Source organism: Carcharodon carcharias, chromosome 8 (assembly GCF_017639515.1).
Source record: "Carcharodon carcharias isolate sCarCar2 chromosome 8, sCarCar2.pri, whole genome shotgun sequence".
Classification (NCBI taxonomy): Eukaryota; Metazoa; Chordata; class Chondrichthyes; order Lamniformes; family Lamnidae; genus Carcharodon; species Carcharodon carcharias.
The window spans coordinates 19278725-19299622 of NC_054474.1; the positions used below are offsets into that span (position 1 = coordinate 19278725).

The window sequence follows — 20898 nt, forward strand, 5'->3', positions numbered from 1 at the left end:
GTGTGTGTGTGTTGGCTGTGTGTGTGTGTGTCGGGTGTGTGTCGGGTGTGTGTGTGTCAGGTGTGTGTGTGTGTGTCGGCTGTGTGTGTCTGTGTGTGTGTGTGTGTGTGCGTGTGTGTGTCAGGTGTGTGTGTGTGTGTCAGCTGTGTGTGTCTGTGTGAGTGTGTGTGTGTGTGTGTGTCAGGTGTGTGTGTGTGTGTCGGCTGTGTGTGTCTGTGTGTGTGCGTCGTGTGTGTGTCGGGTGTGTGTGTGTTGGGTGTGTGTCGGGTGTGTGTGTCGTGTGTGTGTGTATGTGTGTCTGTGTATGGGGGGTGTGTTGTGTGTGTGTGTGTATGTCTGTGTGTTGGGGGGATGTGTTGTGTGTGTGTGTGTGTGTGTATGTCTGTGTGTGGGGGGGATGTGTTGTGTGTGTGTGTGTGTGGGGGGGGTGAGGGGGATGTGTTGTGTGTGTGGGGGGGGATGTGTTGTGTGTGTGTCTGTGTGTTTGGGGGATGTGTTGTGTGTGTGTGTGTCTGTATCTGTGTGTGGGGGGTGTGTTGTGTGTGTGTGTGGGGGGGATTGGGGATGTGTTGTGTGTGTGTGTGTGTGTGTGTGTGTGTCTGTGTGTGGGGGGGTGTGTTGTGTGTGTGCGTGTCTGTGTGTGGGGGGGATGTGTGGTGTGTATGTGTCTATGTGTGTGTCTGTGTGTGGGGGGGATGTGTTGTGTGTGTGTGTGTGGGGGGGGATGTGTTGTGTGTGTGTGTGTGTGTGTGGGGGGATGTGTTGTGTGTGTGTGTGGGAGGGGGAGATGTGTTGTGTGTGTGTGTGTGTGTGTGTCTGTATCTGTGTGTGGGGGGATGTGTTGTGTGTGTGTGTGTGTTTGTGGGGGGTGATGTGTTGTGTGTGTGTCGGGTGTGTGTGTTGGGTGTGTGTGTGTCTTGGGTGTGTGTCAGGTATGTGTGTGTGAGGTATGTGTGTGTGTCGGGTGTGTGTGTCATGTGTGTGTGGGTGTGTGTGTGTCGGCTGTGTGTGTCAGGTGTGTGTGTGTCAGGTGTGTGTGTAGGGTGTTAGTGTCAGGTGTGTGTGTGTCTTGGATGTGTGTGTCGGGTGTGTCGTGTTACATACTAATATTCTGCTTGGTATGGCATGACTCTGCCAAAAAGCATATCACCATAAACAATGTTAAACATTTCAAAAGCATTCCAAATATATTTTTGAAAATTACATCATTGCTGAACCTGGATATTCCATAAAGCTGTACTTGTTTTTCATCATGCATCCCTGTATTCAGTAGCTACAATCCCAAACATATACATCCAGTTCTATAAACAGCTAACACTTTGCCAAAAAAAGTGTCTCTTCCATCCTTTTATCCTCCAGTTATCTGCATGCAAACTAGGATGTCCTACTTAATTACTGTGCCATAGATTATGGGTGATTCATTTCCATCTGAAGCTCCTCGATTCTGAGCGAATATGAAAACAAGACATTAGATAATTTCACTTGTTCATTGTGTTAAGCATTTATTCTAGTTAAATAATTGTACTAAGTTTGGCATGTATACTTATGTACTTACATGTTCTGAGGGCTGCAGGTTAGATTGTACATCTGGGCGAGGACCTTTGATACAAATACAATTAATTAGTGAAGTTACATAGAAATATAGAGACATAGAAAATAGGAGCAGGAGTAAGTCATTTGGCCTTTTGAGCCCGCTCCGACATTCAATATGATCCTGGCTGATCCTCTGCCTCAAGGCCATACACCCGCTCTCTCCCCCATACCCCTTGATGCCTTTAGAGTACAGAAACCTATTTCTTTCTTAAATATATTCCGTGACTTGGCCTCCACAGCCCTCTGTGGAATTCTATACGTTCGCCACCCTCTGAGTGAAGAAGTTTCTCCTCACCTCAGTCCTAAGTGGCCTACCCCATATCCTGAGACTGTGACCCCTTGTTCCAGACCCACCGGCCAAGGGAAACATCATCCCTGCATCCAGTTTGTCCAGCCCTGTCAGAATTCTATACATTTCAATGAGATCCCCTCTCATTCTTCTAAACTCCAGTGAATACAATCCTTGATGGCCAAATCCCTTCTCATCCGATGACCCTGCCATCCCAGGAATCAACCTGGTGAACTTTCACTGCCCTCCCTCTCTGGCAACTATATCCTTTCCTTTCTTAGGTTAATATGTGCGGAAGAAAATTATTAAAATGTTGCTGTCAAAATATAATATATTAATTACCTGGGTTCCTCTTTTGAAAAACGATAGAAGCATAATGAATTTCTCCAGTGTTTGGCTCAGAGTTTGAATTTATGTTAATTAAATTGGGTGTCCTTTGCTCTTCGTAAGCTGTGAAGAGGAATCAATTTGAGACTTACATAATGGTTTGAGAAATTCATCGAGTTCTTTTTTTCAATCAATAACAGCTTATGATTCATGTTGTTAGTGTTGGTAAACAATTTTTTTAGCCTTCATTTGTGCCTTCAGACATTTCCTGTAAATGGACTGACCTCACCAATAACTGGAGTGAATTTACATTGAGCATGTCCCACTGCTGTGTCCTAACTTGGGTGCCAGGACTATGAAAACCTTGGCAGGATGGAACAAATATGAGTGCTATCCCTTGACTATCCCTTGGGAACACACGGTCATCAGAATCCTCTGCAGTCAGCTTCCGAGCCCACATGGAGTAAACCCATGGACAGGGATTCAGGTGCCAGGGTAGTATAGCTCAAGAAGAGTATCCTGTAGGTTATTGGGTTGATTTACAGTGCATAGACTTGTACTATTGGACCACCCCACCTCCCAGATATCCCCATTCAGCATGATGATAAGGAAGACATTGATGATATAGTGAATTACAAGAAAGTAGGAGGGGTACAGCAGTTTCCAGCAGCCTGTCTTGTTTGGCAATGAACTTTAGCTAAACAATCTGTGGCTCCCTGGATCAAAATCAGGCCTGACATTTGTCCCAGTCCTTCCACCTTCGAACTAAACAGCATCTTCCTGAATGACAATATTGGTGTTCATATTAACTAACTCTGCAAGCTCACCAGCCACTGCACAGATAACATTGTGATTTTACTGGCTTATTTCTCACACTAATGTGAGTTCCAATAATGCCTGAATAAAGGGCTCTTTCAACTACTTCACTGCCACACAGTTCAACTGCAAGTTGGGAGGAGGGATGCTGTTGTGGGCTTATTGGATCACAGAATACTTGTGGTCACGGAATGTTAGAAGTTCAGGTGCAGAAGGTCACAACTCTACCTTTGCCAGGGCCATTTGTTGTCTGGCACCAGAACATGCAATGGCTCAGGCAGTCATGAAAGTACAGATGTGTCATCATGAAAGGTGGAATCACAACTGTCTCTTCCCAAGATTACATCGCAGAACCTATGAGAGAGCAGATTCTAGGAGATCAAAGATCCAAGTGAAACCACTATCCATTGTCTCTCCTACCCTATCCAACGCTGAGAAAATGGCTAAGCCACAACCTATATGACCATAGCATGATTGTACATTGTTATGGCCTCTTCTGGAGGGAGGGGGAGGGTGAGATTTAAACTGCCAGGGCCATTGAACTGACCAAACATCCCATGGCTGCCTGCAGACCATCAGGACACACATGTTGTCGTGGACTTCACCATCCTGTCCGGCATGTTTTGGAAACCGCCTGAATGACAGTCACAACTGCCAATCAGTTGCTGGCACTTCAAAATCATCCTTCCCTCAAATTCTGAATCACCCAAATCAGCACCTCTATTCTCTTCAGAAAAGCTAGGATGTGATCTGATCCTTAGGCTAGTTTTCCCTTTGGCCTTGAATAGCACCTCCACCTCTTCACTTCTGCGTGGCAGATGTTCCAGCACAGTTGCTTAAAAATACCTAAGTCACTTGCGCTCGTCAGTGCAAGAGCAAGTGATGGGACATGGTCCTTAATGTGTTCATCATCATTCTATTTGGTACCAAATACTTGATTCACTTCCTGACACCCTATTTCTCTTACCTGGTTCAGTGATCTTCCTGAGGCAGCTCATTATTGTCACCATGAGGCACAGAAGGAACACAAGAATGATAGGAATGAGAATATAGTTCAAATAAGCATTCTTATTCTGCTCTGAAAAAAAATCATATCATTGATTATTTAGACACAAAATATTTAAAAAAGCGAATATTATGAAACAATTCCTTAACACCAGACTCAGTTTAATTGGTACAAACTATTTCCACTTTCTGCTCTAATCATAGCATTGGTAAAAATCTTCTGGTCATATACCAAAGGACTTAATATGAAAACCTTTACACATTTCCACAGGAGGAGAAAGTACTTTATTTTACATTGTAAATAATAGGTTTTATTTAAAATAGGTTGATAGAAGGACCTTATTTCCCACCAGAGCTCATCTTTTTGACATTAAGTTGCAAATTGACTCATGAAAATTTACCAAGTTCCTGGCCAATTTTCTCCCCTCTTATCCTGAACGTTAAATCTGATAATAGTCTATGGGCATAGTCTACCCGATGGTACCTAACCCAAATGGCTATTGTTCACACATAAACCTTGAGGGTCTTTGCCCTTGGAGAGCTATCATCATAGTTCCCTTGAACTAGGTCCCAAGGGACCTCCCTTGACACTTACAACTGTGCACATCTGGAATAGACAATGACTAGCAATCACAGTAATATACCCTAGTTAAGAGTTGCCTCTACAACTCATTTGTTAATTGCAGCAGCCTTGTGTTCACTGCCTCAGCTTAGATGAGCTAATGCATCATAGGGGGATCAGAAATCAAAACTGCTGCCTTATTTGTCTGTATGGTATAGCTACACTCTGGATAAGTTCATGGAGCCATCAGTCAGCTAACAGCAATAACCTTCCAATGATGAATTATCAATTGATTGGCGTAATTAAGCTGCCCTCACAATTTTATGTAAATATTGAGTGTCAGTGATATCAGTGTTCCAGCTCCCTCTTACTGCCAGAAACAGTGTTGTTAGCAGCCTTCCCTTACTCTCAGACTCAGCAATGTTAACTCAGCTGCCTGCTAATGAGATGCTCAGAATTTTTTTTATTTCATCATGGATGTAGGCGTCACTGGCTAGGCTAACATTTATTGCCCACCCCTAATTGCCCTTGAGAAAGTGTTGGTGAGCTGTCTTCTTGAACTGCTGCATTCCATGTGGTGTAGATACACCCACAGTGCTGTTATGGAGGGAGTTCCAGGATTTTGACCCAGTGACAGTGAAGGATCGGTGATCTAGTTTCAACTCAGGACAGTGTGTGGCTTGGAGCAGAACTTGCAGGTGGTGGCGTTTTCATATGTTTGCTGCCCTTTTTCTCCTAGATGATCAAGCTCGCAGGTTTGGAAGGTGCTGTCAAAGCAGCCTTGGTGAGGCTGCAGTGCTTGTTATAGATGGTATACACTGCTGCCACTGAGCAAGGGTGGTGGATGGGGTGGCAAACAAGTGGGCTGCCTTGTCCTGGATGGTGTCAAGCTTCTTGAGTGTTGTTGCAGCTGCACTCATCCAGGCAAGTGGAGAGAGTTCCATCACACTCCTGACTTGTGCCTTGTAGATAAGGCTTTGGGGGAATCGGGAAGTGATTTATTCACTGAAGAGTTTCCAGCCCCTGATCTGCTCTTTAAGTCATAGTATATATATGGCCAATACAGTTAATTTTCTGGTCAATGGTAACCTTCAGGATGTTGATAATAGGGGAGAAACAGGGGGAGGCGGGGGCATCGTGATATTGTCACTGGGCTTGTATCCTAGAGACCCAGGGTGATGGTCTGGGGACTCAGGTTTGAATCCCACCATGGAAGAGGGTGAAATTTGAATTCAATAAAAACCTGGAATTAAAATCTGATGATGACCATGAATCCATTGTCGATTGTTGTAAAAACCCATCTGGTTCACTAATGTCCTTCAGGGAAGGCAACCTGCTGTCCTTACCTGGCCTGGTCTATATGTGACTCCAGACCTACAGCAATGTGGTTGACTCATAAAATGCCCTCTGAACAAGGGCAATTAAGGATGGGCAATAAATGCTGGCCTGGCCAGTGATGCCCACATCCCATGGACACATGAAAAAAAATTCAACTATGGTAATGCTGTTGAATGTCAAGGGATGAAGGTTGGATTCTTTCTTTTTGGAGATGAGCATTGCCTGGCACTTGTGTGGTGCAAATGTTACTTGATGTTTATCAGACTAAGGCTGAATGTTGTCCAGGTCTTGTTAATTGCAAGCATGGATTACTTAATTATCGGAGGATTTGCGAATGGTACTGAACATTATGTAATCATCGGTGAACACCCCCACATCTGACCTTATGATGGAGGGCTGATGAAGCAGCAGATGATGATTCTGCCTCGGACACTATCCTGAGGAACTCCTGCAGCAATATTCTGGGGTAGGGATAGCCTCCAACAACCACAGACATCTTCCTTTGTTCTAGGTGCGACTCAAACCATTAGAAAGTTTTCCCCCTGATTCCCATTGCCTTACTTTTGCTAAAGCTCATTGATATCATGGTCAGCCAAATGCTGCCTTGATGTCAAGTGCCATTAGTTGCACCTCGCCTCCAAAATTCATCACTTTATTCCATGTTTGGACCAAGGCTGTAATGAGGTCGGGAGCTGAATGACCCTAGTAGAACCCAAACTGAGCATCAGTGAGCAGGTTATTGCTGAGTAACTGCCACAACACCTTCCATCACTTAGCTGATGTTTGAGAGCAGATGGATGGGACAGTAATTGACTGGATTGAATTTTTTTTCTTGTGCTCAAGACATACCTGGGCAATTTTCCAATTTGTCAGATAGATGGCAGTTTTGTAGTTGTACTGGAGCATCTTGGCTAGGGTCATCACTCGTTCTGGAGCACAGGTCTTCGACACTACGGCTGGGACGTTGTCAGGGCCCTTTGACTTTGCTGTATTCAGTGCCTTCAGCCATTTCTTGGCATCACACGCTGTGAACTGACTGACCGAAAACTGGTGTCTATGATGTTGGAGGCCTCAGGAAGAGGTGAAATGGATCATCCACTCAGCAGCTCCGCCTTGCCTTTTGCACTGACATGCTGGGATCCTCCATCATTGTGGATGTGGCTGTTTGTGGAGCCTCCTCCTTCAATTTGTTGTTTATTTGTCCATCACCATTCATGACTGGAGGTAGCAGAGCTGCAGATCTTAGATTTGATTATTTGCTTGTGGGATCACTTTGTCCTTGCTCTTGAATGCCACTTCAGCTGTTTCACGTGCATGTAATCCCGTGCCTTTGTCTTCGGTGGGTTAGCACGCCATTTCTAAGTATGCTTCGTGCTGCTCCTGGCATGCCGTGTCACACTTCACATTGAACCAGAGTTGGTCCCTTGCCTTGATGGTAGCAGTACTGTGAGGGATAAGCCAGGCCATGTGATTACAGATTGTGGTTGGATATTCGTTTTGCCAGCTGTCCCTCAATTCAAGGATGACACTTACTCAGGATCGTGATTTTCTATCATGGGTCTTCATATGACTGAACAAGCCAATTCTTGACCTGCAGATCTTTGGGCACATGGGGCACGATGTCCCATGAGAGTGTGGGGTCCAGAGTGCAAGATTCTCTTCCTTTTCTTTCCACCTCTGCTGCCGCTTTGACTAATCATTAAGGCGCTTGGACTCAAAGCCTGATGCAGCTTGATGGATAAGTTGTCACAAGTTTGAACTATTGATAGCAAGCTTCTCCCAGTCATTGATATCAATGCTGCCACACTTCAAGGTAGAATATAATGCCAGCAGTCCAACAGCGCCTCATGTCCAGTTTTCAGCTGCTAGATCTGTTCTGAATCTATTCCATTTAGCTACCTGGTGGTGCCGTCTAACATGTTGGAGGATATCCTCAGTCTGAAGGCAGGATCCCCATCTCCACAGCAACTGTGCTCACTCCTACCAAATCTATTGTGGATAGATGTGTCTGCAGTAGGTATTCTGTTTTCTCTTACAGTCAGGCTGAGTAATATTATCTCAACTTCCACTTACCGCCAGGGTTAATAATGTTGTTTCAGCTCCTTACGTCCAGACTCAGCAACGTTAGCCCAGTTTTCTCTTACGTCCAGACTCAGCAACGTTAGCCCAGTTTTCACTTACGTCCAGACTCAGCAACGTTAGCCCAGTTTTCACTTACGTCCAGACTCAGCAACGTTAGCCCAGTTTTCTCTTACGTCCAGACTCAGCAACGTTAGCCCAGTTTTCTCTTACGTCCAGACTCAGCAACGTTAGCCCAGTTTTCTCTTACGTCCAGACTCAGCAACGTTAGCCCAGTTTTCTCTTACGTCCAGACTCAGCAACGTTAGCCCAGTTTTCTCTTCCAGTCAGACTCAGCAACGTTAGCCCAGTTTTCACTTACGTCCAGACTCACTTATCTCAGTTCCCTTTTACTATTAGACTCAAGCCTATTCATTTAGCTCCCTCTTGCTCACAGGGTCAGTAATGCTTGCTCAATACAATGCTACTCCCAGATTCATTAATATCTTTTAAATCAGAAGGCAAACTTTTAAAAATCGTGAGCTGCTATTTTTCTTGACTGTATGTCAATGTGGATTGATGGTTTATGACACTAATTAGTGACTTATTTAATTTCTAACAGGTCATATGAAGTTAAAAAGATAAAAACAAAAAACTGCGGATGCTGGAAATCCAAAACAAAAACAGAATTACCTGGAAAAACTCAGTAGGTCTGGCAGCATTGGCAACCCTGACATTGTCATCAAATCTGCTGACAAGGGTGGTGCTGTTGTTGTCTGGCGCACTGACCGCTACCTCGCAGAGACTGAGCTTCAACTCGCAGACACTTCCTCCTACCTCTTCCTGGACCATGACCCCACCACTGAACATCAAGCCATTGTTTCCAGGACTGTCACTGACCTCATCTCCTCTGGGGATCTTCCTTCCACAGCTTCCAACCTGATAGTCGCCCAACCTCGGACGGCCCACTTCTACCTCCTACCCAAAATCCACAAACATAACTGTCCCGGTAGACCGATTGTGTCAGCTTGCTCCTGCCCCACAGAACTCATTTCTCGTTATCTTGACTCCCTTCTCTCTCCCCTTGTCCAGTCCCTTCCCACCTACATCCGTGATTCCTCTGACACCTTACGTCACATCAACAATTTCCAGTTCCCTGGCCCCAACCGCTTCCTCTTCACCATGGACGTCCAATCCCTCTACACCTCCATCCCCCACCAGGATGGTCTGAGGGCCCTTAGCTTCTTCCTCGAACAGAGGCCCGAACAATCCCCATCCACCACTACTCTCCTCCGTCTGGCTGAACTTGTTCTCACGCTGAACAATTTCTCCTTCAACTCCTCTCACTTCCTCCAAATAAAAGGTGTGGCTATGGGTACCCGCATGGGTCCCAGCTATGCCTGCCTCTTTATGGGGTATGTGGAGCATTCCTTGTTCCAGTCCTACTCCGGCCCCCTTCCACAACTCTTTCTCCAGTACATCGATGATTACTTCGGTGCTGCTTCATGCTCTCATCGGGACTTGGAAAAATTTATTAATTTTGCTTCCAATCTCCACCCCTCCATCATTTTCACTTGGTCCATCTCTGACACTTCCCTTCCCTTCTTTGACCTCTCTGTCTCAATCTCTGGTGATAGACTGTCCACCAATATCCATTACAAGCCTACCGACTCCCACAGCTACCTTGACTACAGCTCCTCACACCCCGCTTCCTGTAAAGACTCCATCCCATTCTCTCAGTTCCTTTGCCTCTGTCACATCTGTTCCGATGATGCTACCTTCAAAAACAGTTCCTCTGACATGTCCTCCTTCTTCCTTAACCGAGGTTTTCCACCCACGGTCGTTGACAGGGCCCTCAACCGTGTCCGGCCCATCTCCCAAGCATCCACCCTCACACCTTCTCTTCCCTCCCAGAAACATGATAGGGTCCCCCTTGTCCTCACTTATCACCCCACCAGCCTCTGCATTCAAAGGATCATCCTCCACCATTTCCGCCAACTCCAGCATGATGCCACCACCAAACACATCTTCCCTTCACCCCCTCTGTCGACATTCCATAGGGATCGTTCCCTCCAGGACACCCTGGTCCACTCCTCCATCACCCCCTACTCCTCAACCCCCTCCTATGGCACCACCCCATGCCCACGCAAAAGATGTAATACCTGCCCCTTCACTTCCTCTCTCCTCACCGTCCAAGGGCCCAAACGCTCCTTTCAAGTGAAGCAGCATTTCACTTCCATTTTCCCCAACTTAATCTACTGTATTCATTGCTCCCAATGTGGTCTCCTCTACACTGGAGAGACCAAACATAAACTGGGCGACCACTTTGCAGAACACCTGCGGTCTGTCCACAAGAATGACTCAAACCTCCCTGTCGCTTGCCATTTTAACACTCCACCCTGCTCTCTTGCCCACATGTCTGTCCTTGGCTTGCTGCATTGTTCCAGTGAAGCCCAACGCAAACTGGAGGAACAACACCTCATCTTTCGACTAGGCACTTTACAGCCTTCTGGACTGAATATTGAATTCAACAATTTTAGGTCCTGAACTCCCTCCCCCATCCCCACCCCCTTTCTGTTTCTTCCCCCTTCCTTTTGTTTTTTCCAATAAACTATATAGATTTTTCTTTTCCCACCTATTTCCATGATTTTTAAATATTTTTAAATCTTTTATGCTCCCCCCACCCCCACTAGAGCTATACCTTGAGTGCCCTACCATCCATTCTTTATTAGCACATTCGTTTAGATAATATCACCAACTTCAACACCTATGTGTTCTTTTGTTCTGTTGTCTGTGACATCTTTTGATGATCATCTTCTATCACTGCTTGTCCCTACAACCACACCCCCCCCTCCACTTCTCTCCCCCCACCCAACACCCCCCCTCCCCGCCCCCAACACACACACACCTTAAAGCTGCTTATATTTCACCCCTTCCTTGGATTCACCTAGATCTGTTGAAGGGTCATGAGGACTCGAAACGTCAACTCCTTTCTTCTCCACCGTTGCTGCCAGACCTGCTGAGTTTTTCCAGGTAATTCTGGTTTGTTTCATATGAAGTTACAGCTTGTCCTGCAGTTTATCTAGGGCTATAAAAGCAAACTCAGGGCACGTGTTCAAAAATCCTGGGCCAGAAGTCTGTCAGAAAACTGGCAGGGAACCCCCATCAGTTCTATGGGGAAGGCCTAATTGAACCAGCTGCCCTTCAGGCATTTAAGTGGCCACCATTGGGTCTTTCCCTCGATTGCAGTCCCCAGTAGTGGAAGTCCCACCCACCAAGAACCGACAGCCAATCAGAAGCTGGCAGCTCATGATTGCCACCAGCACCAGTCAGAGCGGCAGCTGCTGACAGCAATGCACCCACCAGAGGTTCAGGACCCTAGGCCAAAGGTGAGTGAAGGTGGAATGAGGTTGCAAGCGGGGGATCATGGAAGGGAGAGGAAGGGGTTCGGAGGCAAGGGCAGGATGTTGGCTTTCTGCACCTCCCCCCCCCCCACCCCACCCATGCCACCCTTTCCAATAGTTGATCCCACGATCAGGCAGAGTGCTTGACTATGAAGTGTAGTAAAAGGATCTGGTACCTTAAGGGTTAGCATGGGACTGAGTACAGTACCGCCCAGATGGTAATATATGAAGGCACATGACCTCAAGCTAATGTAGTCTAGAGGCAAGTAGCAATATGTAAGGACCTAGCATGGGGTCATCTCCAATCCTCACCCTCCACTGTAAATGTGTACATAGTTCACTAACATTATTAAAGATTTAATTGTAACTTCAACAAGACTGCTTCATGGTGTCCAAGCAGTACACATCATGGGTATTGACAACAGAACAGATCATGGTGACAGTAGAGGTTAAAAACCCACATCCTCACTAAAAGACCGAAGAACTCAAGAAAAGGATACCAGCAACGATTCTGCACTGAAAGGACCTCATTCAAGAAACAAGACGCTGAGAAAGCTCACCTGAAAAGCTCCAGAGACACAAGAGCCTGGCAGCAGAAAAAAAAATGGCAGAAGTTAAACTCAAGCAGAAGTTTCTGCTGAATCCCTGTGGAAGATCAGCTACAGCAAAGCAGAAACCAACAGCCTGCAGGGTGCGATAAAACCCTTTCAAAGTTCCAGGCAAGCCAGTCCTGTGGACCATTTTTAAAAAAAAATACTAGTCAGGCAGAAACTCCACTGTGAATTTCGTCGCTAGCCCAAACTCCGACTCAAAACCCTCCCCATGCAACGCCTGTAGTCCAGAATGTAAGGAGATAAAGAGAGATCGAACAGGGAGGAATATTATTAAAAAAAACAAATAGGGCGCCTTACGATTTTTCCGCTCCCCCCCCCGTCCCCACCCCACCCCGGCCAGCGAAAACTCTGCCTTCCTGCCTCGTTCCTGAGCAATCACAAATGTAACGACCCTCGGCATTCCTCCCACCCTGTGGCCAATTTGGGATTCTTCTCCCCCAGTGAACCGCCGCCGCCATTTTGAATTTTGCAATTGCGATTTGCGAAAATCCTTTGTCGCCCGGAGACTGGTGACACTACCTTGAAAGAAGTTCCGTGAGAAAAGAGAAACAAAACCGGAGGCAGAGCTTAAAAATTGCCTTCCCGTACATTTCCTCATCTAAAAAATTCCCGTTGTTGTCCGAACCTATTCTTTTAAACACCTCCTGTGCAGTGCAAAAAAAAAGAGAACTTTTTCAACAAACGTAGCCTGGATTCAAAAATCGCCCCGGTCTCTTGTTTCTGCTGAAGGAACTTAATGAGAGGGGCCCAGACTTTTGTTTTCGAACAGTTACTGCAGACGGAGCACTTTAAAAGTACCGGCAACCATTTGAAAAAAGGCAAAGACCTGAAAACGTTCTTAAAAGGGGCAACGACCTTTAACGCAGCAACTGCAAGAAACAAAGGGTAAAATGGCCATGGGTAGGAAATTGACACTTGCAGACCAGTTTGGGCCAACCCAAGGGCCAAATACAACAGGGCACTCGGCATCCTTGAAGAGCGAATCTTCACATCATTTGACTGCATCAGGCATCAGTAAAAAAACATCACCAGATGAATGCCTTTCATTTTTTACTGGTTTGGCGATCTTGACAATCATGTTGTCCTGATGCAAGGCATTGACGAATCCGATGCCAGCCTCAGGGGACTGTTAACAGCCTTCGATAAATATTTTAATCTTCAAGCTGAGGAGAACTCTGGGCTTAATAAGAGCTGTAACAAATCCCAAGAAAAATGAAGGAGAAGCAAAGGACAAAACCTGGACAAGCCACACGGGGGTGCCAGAGAGGCATAGAACTGTTCAGCAGGACCAGTCTTTTATCTTTATGGGGAGTCTGAGTCAGAACATACAGGTGATTTCTTTCTCAATGACCTAAGTATGTTTCCTGAGCTGTGCCAATGGCTGATAGTAGAAGACGAGGCTTGTGGAACTTTGGAACTCTCTGCCTCGGAAGGCGATGGAGGCGGGGTCACTGAATATTTTTTAAGGCGGTGGTAGATGGATTCTTGACAGGCGAGGGAATCAAAGGTTACCAGAAGTAGGTGGGAAGGTGGAATTTGAAACACAAACAGGTCAGCCATGATCTTATTGAATGACGGAGTAATCTCGAGGGGCCGAATTGGCCTGCTCCTATTTTGTATATTCCTACGTAAAAAGTCCTGCACCAGGCAGAGCAAGAGAAAGCAGAGATACAAGCCGGAAAGGTTTGTCTTAAAGTCGAGCTGGAAGAGCTGAAGCTGAAGCACAGCCAGGCATGACAGCAGACAAGAAAGGCACTCAGCAGAACTCAGCTGCCTTGAAAGACTCTTTGACAAAGCAATGCGTATCCCTAGAAAAACACAAGGAACTGGTGAAGGCGTTGAATATTACTTCAGATAAAGTTGTCAGCAATGACAAATGTGCTCAATGACACTAGCTCGAGAAGACAAAAGCTAACAAGAAAATAAACAATTGAAAGAGCAGCTACTTGTCCTTCAGGATCAGAATCAAACACAGTCCATTACCCTTCAGTGATATAACGCATACAGAACACCTTGAACAGCAGAACGGTAGAACAGCAGAACAAATTCAATGAGACACTGCTAAATTACAGGAAGACTCAAGATGAAGTGCTTGAGCATTGCAATGAAAAGAAAAACCCGTTGAAGGATCTTCCTCACTCTACAAGGATCCCTCAGGGCCGGGTTTGTCCCTTTGGGACATTATGAAGCAAGGCAAAATGAATTTACTGCCACTCTAAATGAACTGATGACCCAGTTTTCACAGAAGACCCAGGAGTGTTCACTATTCTGGGAAGATGCCAAGAGGTATGAGAATGAGACTGCAGCACTGAAGGAAATAGTTCCACATCTGCAAGGAACCTTGAAATGGCATAATTCCCAAAGAGGGAAAGGAAGAGATGAAGATCAAGAACACAGAATGACAAGTGAAGGTCGAAGTTCTCATCAAAGAGCATGAACACTAGGAAAACCAACTGGCAGGAAAGCAATTACAGAGTGTGACCTCGAAAGCTATTAGAATGCACCAAGATAAAAATGGAGAGAACACATCATAGAGCAGAAACCAACCCTGAGTCGTTAGCAAAATAAAAGCTTGCAAATGCTGACTTTATTTGTAACCTCTCTTCTCTGTTCACGGAGCAGGTCTGTCCTTCTTCATTTCAGGTCCCCAAACCTACCCAAGGGCCAAACCAGCCCACCGCACAGGAGGTCACCATAGCACACCCAATGGAGGTGATGCCAGAGACAGACCCACCTCCAGGGAAGACTCTACATCCACCAGCAATCAAGGTGCATGATGGTAGAGATGCTGATCAACGCACAGCCTCAACAGCGACCAATCAGCTTGCCAAAAACACGGCATCAGCTGGAGCCAGGTAGCAGCCTCACACTAACACAACTCAGGGAAAGGTGCGCTACCTCCCTACTCTTCATCCATCCATAGGACTGGTCTCCCTCAATCGCAGTGAGAGGCAGAAGAAGAAGAAGGAGGAGAAGAAGAAGACTGCCTTCATCCACCCAGAAAGAAACAATCACCTCTTACTGGAACATATCACTGCCACATCAACCAGGCCAATCAGGCGTGATGCAGCATCCATCAGTAGAAGAAATGCATGAAGCTGCCTACAACCAGATACAACCTCGAAACCACCACCAAGATCCAGGGCCTCTGGAGCCTAAAATCAAAGCAAAATACTGCAGATGCTGGAAATCTGAGATGAAAACAGAGAATGCTGGAAAAACTCAGCAGGCCTGGCAGCGTCTGTACAGACAGAAACAGAGTTAACGTTTTGAGTCCCTATGATTCTTCTTTAGAGCAGAAGGGAGGTAGAAATGTGATGGATTGTATTCTGTTAAAGAGGGGATGGAGCTGGTGGAGCCAAATAGAAGTCAGAGATATGCTGGAGCTCGCTCTGAAGAAGGGTCATGTGGATTTGAGATGTTAACTCTGCTTCTGTCTCCACAGATGCTGCCTGACCTGCTGAGCTTTTCCAGCATTTTCTGTTTTTAATCTCTAGATCAAACCACTCCCAGGGGTGGCAGGGGTACAAGACCTCTAGACCACCCGAATCCCCAATTTCAAGGATTTGAAATAGGAGATGGGATAATAAGGACATTGTTAATGCAAGCCACTAATGTTGTAATGTTAACCTTGAAGTAGTTTTGAGTTAGAATAGTTCATAGTTGCAACACTAAAGTTAAGCACATTAGACTTATAGCAGTATAAGACTTGAAACAAACTTTAAACAAAGTAACATCAATCTATATCCAGGGGTAAAGACTGGGTGGAGGTGTAGTAAAAGGATCTGGTACCTAAAGGGTTAACCAGGGACTGATTACAACACTGGCCACATGGTAATGTAAGAAGGCACATGACCTGGAGCTAAGGCAGTTTAGAGATAGGTAGCAAACTGTAAGAACCTAGCATGGGGTCATCTCCATACCTCTCCATACCTTTACCCTCCAAATAAATATGTACATCATTCAGTAATGTTAATAAAGAACTTATTTTATTTTTAAAAATTATTAATATTGCTTCCAATCTCCACCCCTCCATCATTTTCACATGGTCCATCTCTGACACTTCCCTTCCCTTCCTTGACTTCTCTGTCTCAATCTCTGGTGATAGACTGTTCACCAATATCCATTACAAGCCTACCGACTCCCACAGCTACCTCGACTACAGCTCCTCACACTCCACTTCCTGTAAGGACTCCATCCCATTCTCTCAGTTCCTTCGCCTCCGTCTCATCTGTTCTGATGATGCTACCTTCAAACACAGTTCCTCTGACATGTCCTCCTTCTTCCTTAACCCACGGTCGTTGACAGGGCCCTCAACCGTGTCCGACTCACCGTCCAAGGGCCCAAACACTCCTTTCAAGTGAAGCAGCATTTCACTTGCATTTCCCCCAACTTAGTCTACTGCATTCGTTGCTCCCAATGCGGTCTCCTCTACATTGGAGAGACCAAATGTAAACTGGGCAACCGCTTTGCAGAACACCTGTGGTCTGTCCACAAAAAAGATGCAAACCTCCCTGTCGCTTGCCATTTTAACACTCCGCCCTGCTCTCTTGCCCACATGTCTGTCCTTGGCTTGCTGCATTGTTCCAGTGAAGCCCAACGCAAACTGGAGGAACAGCACCTCATCTTCCGACTAGGCACTTTTCAGCCTTCCAGACTGAATATTGAATTCAACAACTTTAGATCTTGAACTCCCTCCTCCTTCCCCACCCCCTTTCCATTTCTTCCCCCTTCCTTTTGTTTTTTCCAATAATTTATATAGATTTTTCTTTTCCCACCTATTTCCATTATTTTTAAATCTATACCTTTTATGCCCTGTTACTCCTTCCACCCCACCCCCACTAGAGTTGTACTTTGTGTGTCCTGCCATCCATTCTTAATTAGCACATTTGTTTAGATAATATCACCACCTTCAACACCTCTTTGTTCTTTTGTCTGTGACATCTTTTGATTATCTGCTCCTATCACTGCTTGCTTGTCCCTACAACCACAACTCCGCCCCCCCACAACCACCACCCCCCCACCTTAAACCAGCTTATATTTCACCCCTCTCCTAATATTACTCAGTTCTGTTGAAGGGTCATGAGGACTCGAAACGTCATCTCTTTCCTTCTCCGCCGATGCTGCCAGAACTGCTGAGTTTTTCCAGGTAATTCTGTTTTTGTTTTGAATGTTAATAAAGACTTTGTTGTAACTTCAGCAAGGCTGCTTCATAGGTCTAAGCAGAACACATCACAGCTTGCGACAGCAGACCAGACCATGTGGGATTCGCCCCCACCCTCCTACACCCAAGTTGCCATTGGGCAGCCTTCCGAGGGCATAGAAAAGCCATGCGGCTCCCGATTAATCCCTGAACTATCACTAAGTAATCTTTTCATTGAGAACTGTTGGTGTGACATCAGTCGTCTCAATTCCTCTGCTCCTCTCACCCACTCTAACCTGTCTCTTTCTGAACTTACTGCACTCCGTTCTCTCAGGTCCAACCCTGACATTGTCATCAAACCCGCTGACAAGGGTGGTGCTGTTGTTGTCTGGCGCACTGACCTCTACCTCGCGGAGGCTGAGCGTCAACTCGCAGACACTTCCTCCTACCTCCCCCTGGACCATGACCCCACCACCGAACATCAAGCCGTTGTTTCCAGGACTGTCACTGACCTCATCTCCTCTGGAGATCTTCCTTCCACAGCTTCCAACCTCATAGTCTCCCAACATCAGACAGCCTGTTTCTACCCACCATTAGCACATCCTTCTGCTAATATCACCACCATCAACACCCCTTTCACCTTTTCTTCATGACATCTTTTGCAATCTCTCCTTTGCCCCCACCTATCACTGGTCCTCTATCTAGCTTCACCTGTCCAACCCCCCTTAAACAGCTTATATTTCACCACATTTCTATTTCTCTTCAGTTCTGATGAAGAGTCATACGGACTCAAAATGTTAACTCTGTTTTTCTGTCCACAGACATTGTCAGATCTGCTGAGTTCTTCCAGCAATTTTTGTTTTTGTTTCAGATTTCCAGCATCCGCAGTATTTTGCTTTTATCACTAACCCACAATGGGCTCAGGGATAATGGGTGTCAGTTGGCTCATTAAGGAGTCTAACTGACAATCCGGTGCTGGCAGCCATGAATCCTGCCTCAGCTCCTTCTGACACCCAATGTAATCAGGGAGGTTGTGCTGCTGCTGGGAGACTGACAAGGGGCTTCTCCCATGGTTAAATGGGCTGGACAGTCATGGTTCCTGCTGGGATGAGCTTCATAAAATCCAGCTCCTTCCATCTCACCGAGCTCTCTCCCCATTTAATTCTCTTCCTGCTTCCATTCCAAATTATGGCCGATTAACATCCCCACAAGTAAGGAAATCGAGTTCCACACTCCTAATATTTATTAGTTCTGCAGCTCTGGTGATTGATAACGAAACCCTGTGCATTGACTTCCTAAGTTAACATTACTAAAACTCTCTATATCACAGGGTCGTTTATGTCCAACTGAACAGGCAAACATGGTTTCAGTTTAACAACTTACCTGCAAAGGTGCAGCAAATCCTCAGAAATACATTGAACCATCAGTCTAAATTACACTTGCAATCCTGCAAGTGGTTGGAACTGATCAAAAAGCCTGAGGTTTAGAGTCTTTTGAGGGTCTAATTAATAGATAGATAAGGGGGAACTGGTCACCAGTAGATGCAGTACAGCTGGAATTCCAAGAGGCATTCGATAAGGTGTTGTACAAAAAGTTAATAAGCAAGATAAGGGCTCATGGAGTTGGGGGTAATATATTATCATTATTAGAGGATTGATTAATGGGCAAGAAGCAAAGAGCAGGGCTAAATGGTGCACTTTCAAGTTGTCAAGCTGTGACCAGTGGAGTGCCACAAGGATCAGTGCTGTGGCCTCAACTATTTGCAATTATTCTTAATGACTTAGACCACTGTTCAAAATGCACAGGGATGGCTGGTGAAGTCACCCCCAAAAGCCCCCAAAATGCCTGAAAAGTTCAATCATGGCGTGACCAATCAGAGGAAAGATGCCCCCATACATGGAAGTGGCAGCATCAGTGAGGAGCGGCTCCTCCAATCGCAAGCTGTTTCTCTCCTGTGTTTGCTGCAAACGCAGCAGAGAAACATCCTGTGATTGGAGGAGCAGCGAACAGTGGGAAGATGAGTGTCATTGGAAATCTAACCTGCTGGACAACCACCCCCCCCCCAGGGGGTAAGTGAGTCTCACGAGGCCCAGGGGGAAGGCAAGTGGATGGAAGGCAGGGGGAAGCAAGCCGAGCTAGGGTACGAGGGAGAGAGATGCTGGGCGAAGCAAGGCGAGGGGAGGAGGATGGAAGAGGCTGCAAAGGGGAGAGGGGGACTGCAAAGGGGAGAAGGGCAACTTTTAAACCTGCCTGCAAAGGAATACTCTGTTAACTGTGAATTTGGAAACGTGAAGTCACTGAGGTAATGAATTCCTTGTAATAAATATGGTGTCTCTAGATTAAGATGCATGAGTTCAGGAGCAACTAAATGGGGAAAAATGGAGCAGATGCTATTGTAATCAACACTGTATTAATTGGATAATTTAATAATGAATGTTCTTATTTCATAAGAAGATTTGCCTTTATGTGTTACCAAAATCTCAGTGTTTTACACACTGTGACTTACTTGAGGTGCAATGAGTGTTAGACACTAATATGCAACCGTTTTACATGTACTAAGAACCCAAACAGTAATGAATGACTTGCATTTTTATTGTGCTTTTTATGACCTAGAACATCCCAAAGTGCTTTACAGTCAATAAAATACTTTGGAAATGTATTTACTGTTTTAATGTAGCAAATGTAATGAGGTAAATGATCAATTAATTTAGGGGAATCTAGAAGTAGGGAACATAATCTAAAAGCTAGAATCAGGTCTTTCAGCAGTGAAATTAGGAAACACTTCTACACACAAAGAGTATTAAAAGTTTGGAACTTTCTCCTGCAAACAGCAATTGATGCTAAATCAATATCAATGCAAGATCAATTGTGAAATTTAAATCTGAGATTGAGATCTGAGATGCAGTAAAAAAAAGATTAATAAGTATGTTGTTAAAAATCTACAGCTTTGTGCAAATGTGACAGAAACGAATTAGCTGTGACCTCACTTGTTTGCGAGAGGCATGTGTATGACTTTTTGAGTAGTGTGTGTCAGTTATTTATGAAAAAACATTTGTTGCTAACTAATGCCTGTTGTACCAATTTAAATACTGTGGTGTCTAGCAAATTAATGATTTCCTTGTGGCTTTAAGTTTAATAGAGGGGCAATGATTATTGAGGGCATTGACAAATTCTTCTAATTGTTCTCCTGTGCGATTCCAAATAGCCCATATGTCAACTCAAATACAGAAGCTAACAATAGAAAGCTATCTGTGAATGCAAGCTGTGAAGAGGAAACAAAGAAGCTACAAAGAGATTTTAGACAGGATAAGTGAGTGGTTAACAAGTTGATAACTGGAGTATAATGTGCAGAAGTCTTACTCAATTCACTGTGGTCGTAAGAATCGAAAAACAGAATATTTTTTAAAAGTGTGAGATCTATAAATCTTGATGTTCAGAGGGACTTGGGTGTACACGTACAAGGAACACAGAAAGTTAGTAAAAACAAAGATAAAAACAAAAAACTGCGAATGCTGGAAATCCAAAACAAAAACAGAATTACCTGGAAAAACTCAGCAGGTCTGGCAGCATCGGCAGAGAAGAAAAGAGTTGAAGTTTCGAATATAAGGAGGGGGTGAAATATAAGCTGGTTTAAGGTGGGGGGTGGGGGGAGAGAAGTTGAGGGGGTGGTGTGGTTGTAGGGACAAGCAAGCAGTGATAGGAGCAGATAATCAAAAGATGTCACAGACAAAAGAACAAAAGAACACAGG

The 20898-nt window shown here is 45.2% G+C and overlaps 1 protein-coding gene across 1 annotated transcript in view; it reads right to left on the reverse strand.

The window, feature by feature from the left end:
* Positions 1 to 1207: 1207 nt before the first annotated feature.
* The window catches only part of LOC121281411, a 28169-nt gene continuing 8478 nt past the window's right edge, over positions 1208 to 20898 (reverse strand). Inside the window, exons 4-7 of the mRNA XM_041194355.1 lie at positions 3993 to 4103; positions 2225 to 2332; positions 1556 to 1599; positions 1208 to 1444 (exon numbers count right to left, since the gene is read on the reverse strand). Of these exons, the coding sequence (XP_041050289.1) occupies positions 1385 to 1444; positions 1556 to 1599; positions 2225 to 2332; positions 3993 to 4103 (323 nt within the window). The 3' untranslated portion in view covers positions 1208 to 1384. The remainder of the gene's footprint in view (positions 1445 to 1555; positions 1600 to 2224; positions 2333 to 3992; positions 4104 to 20898) is intronic.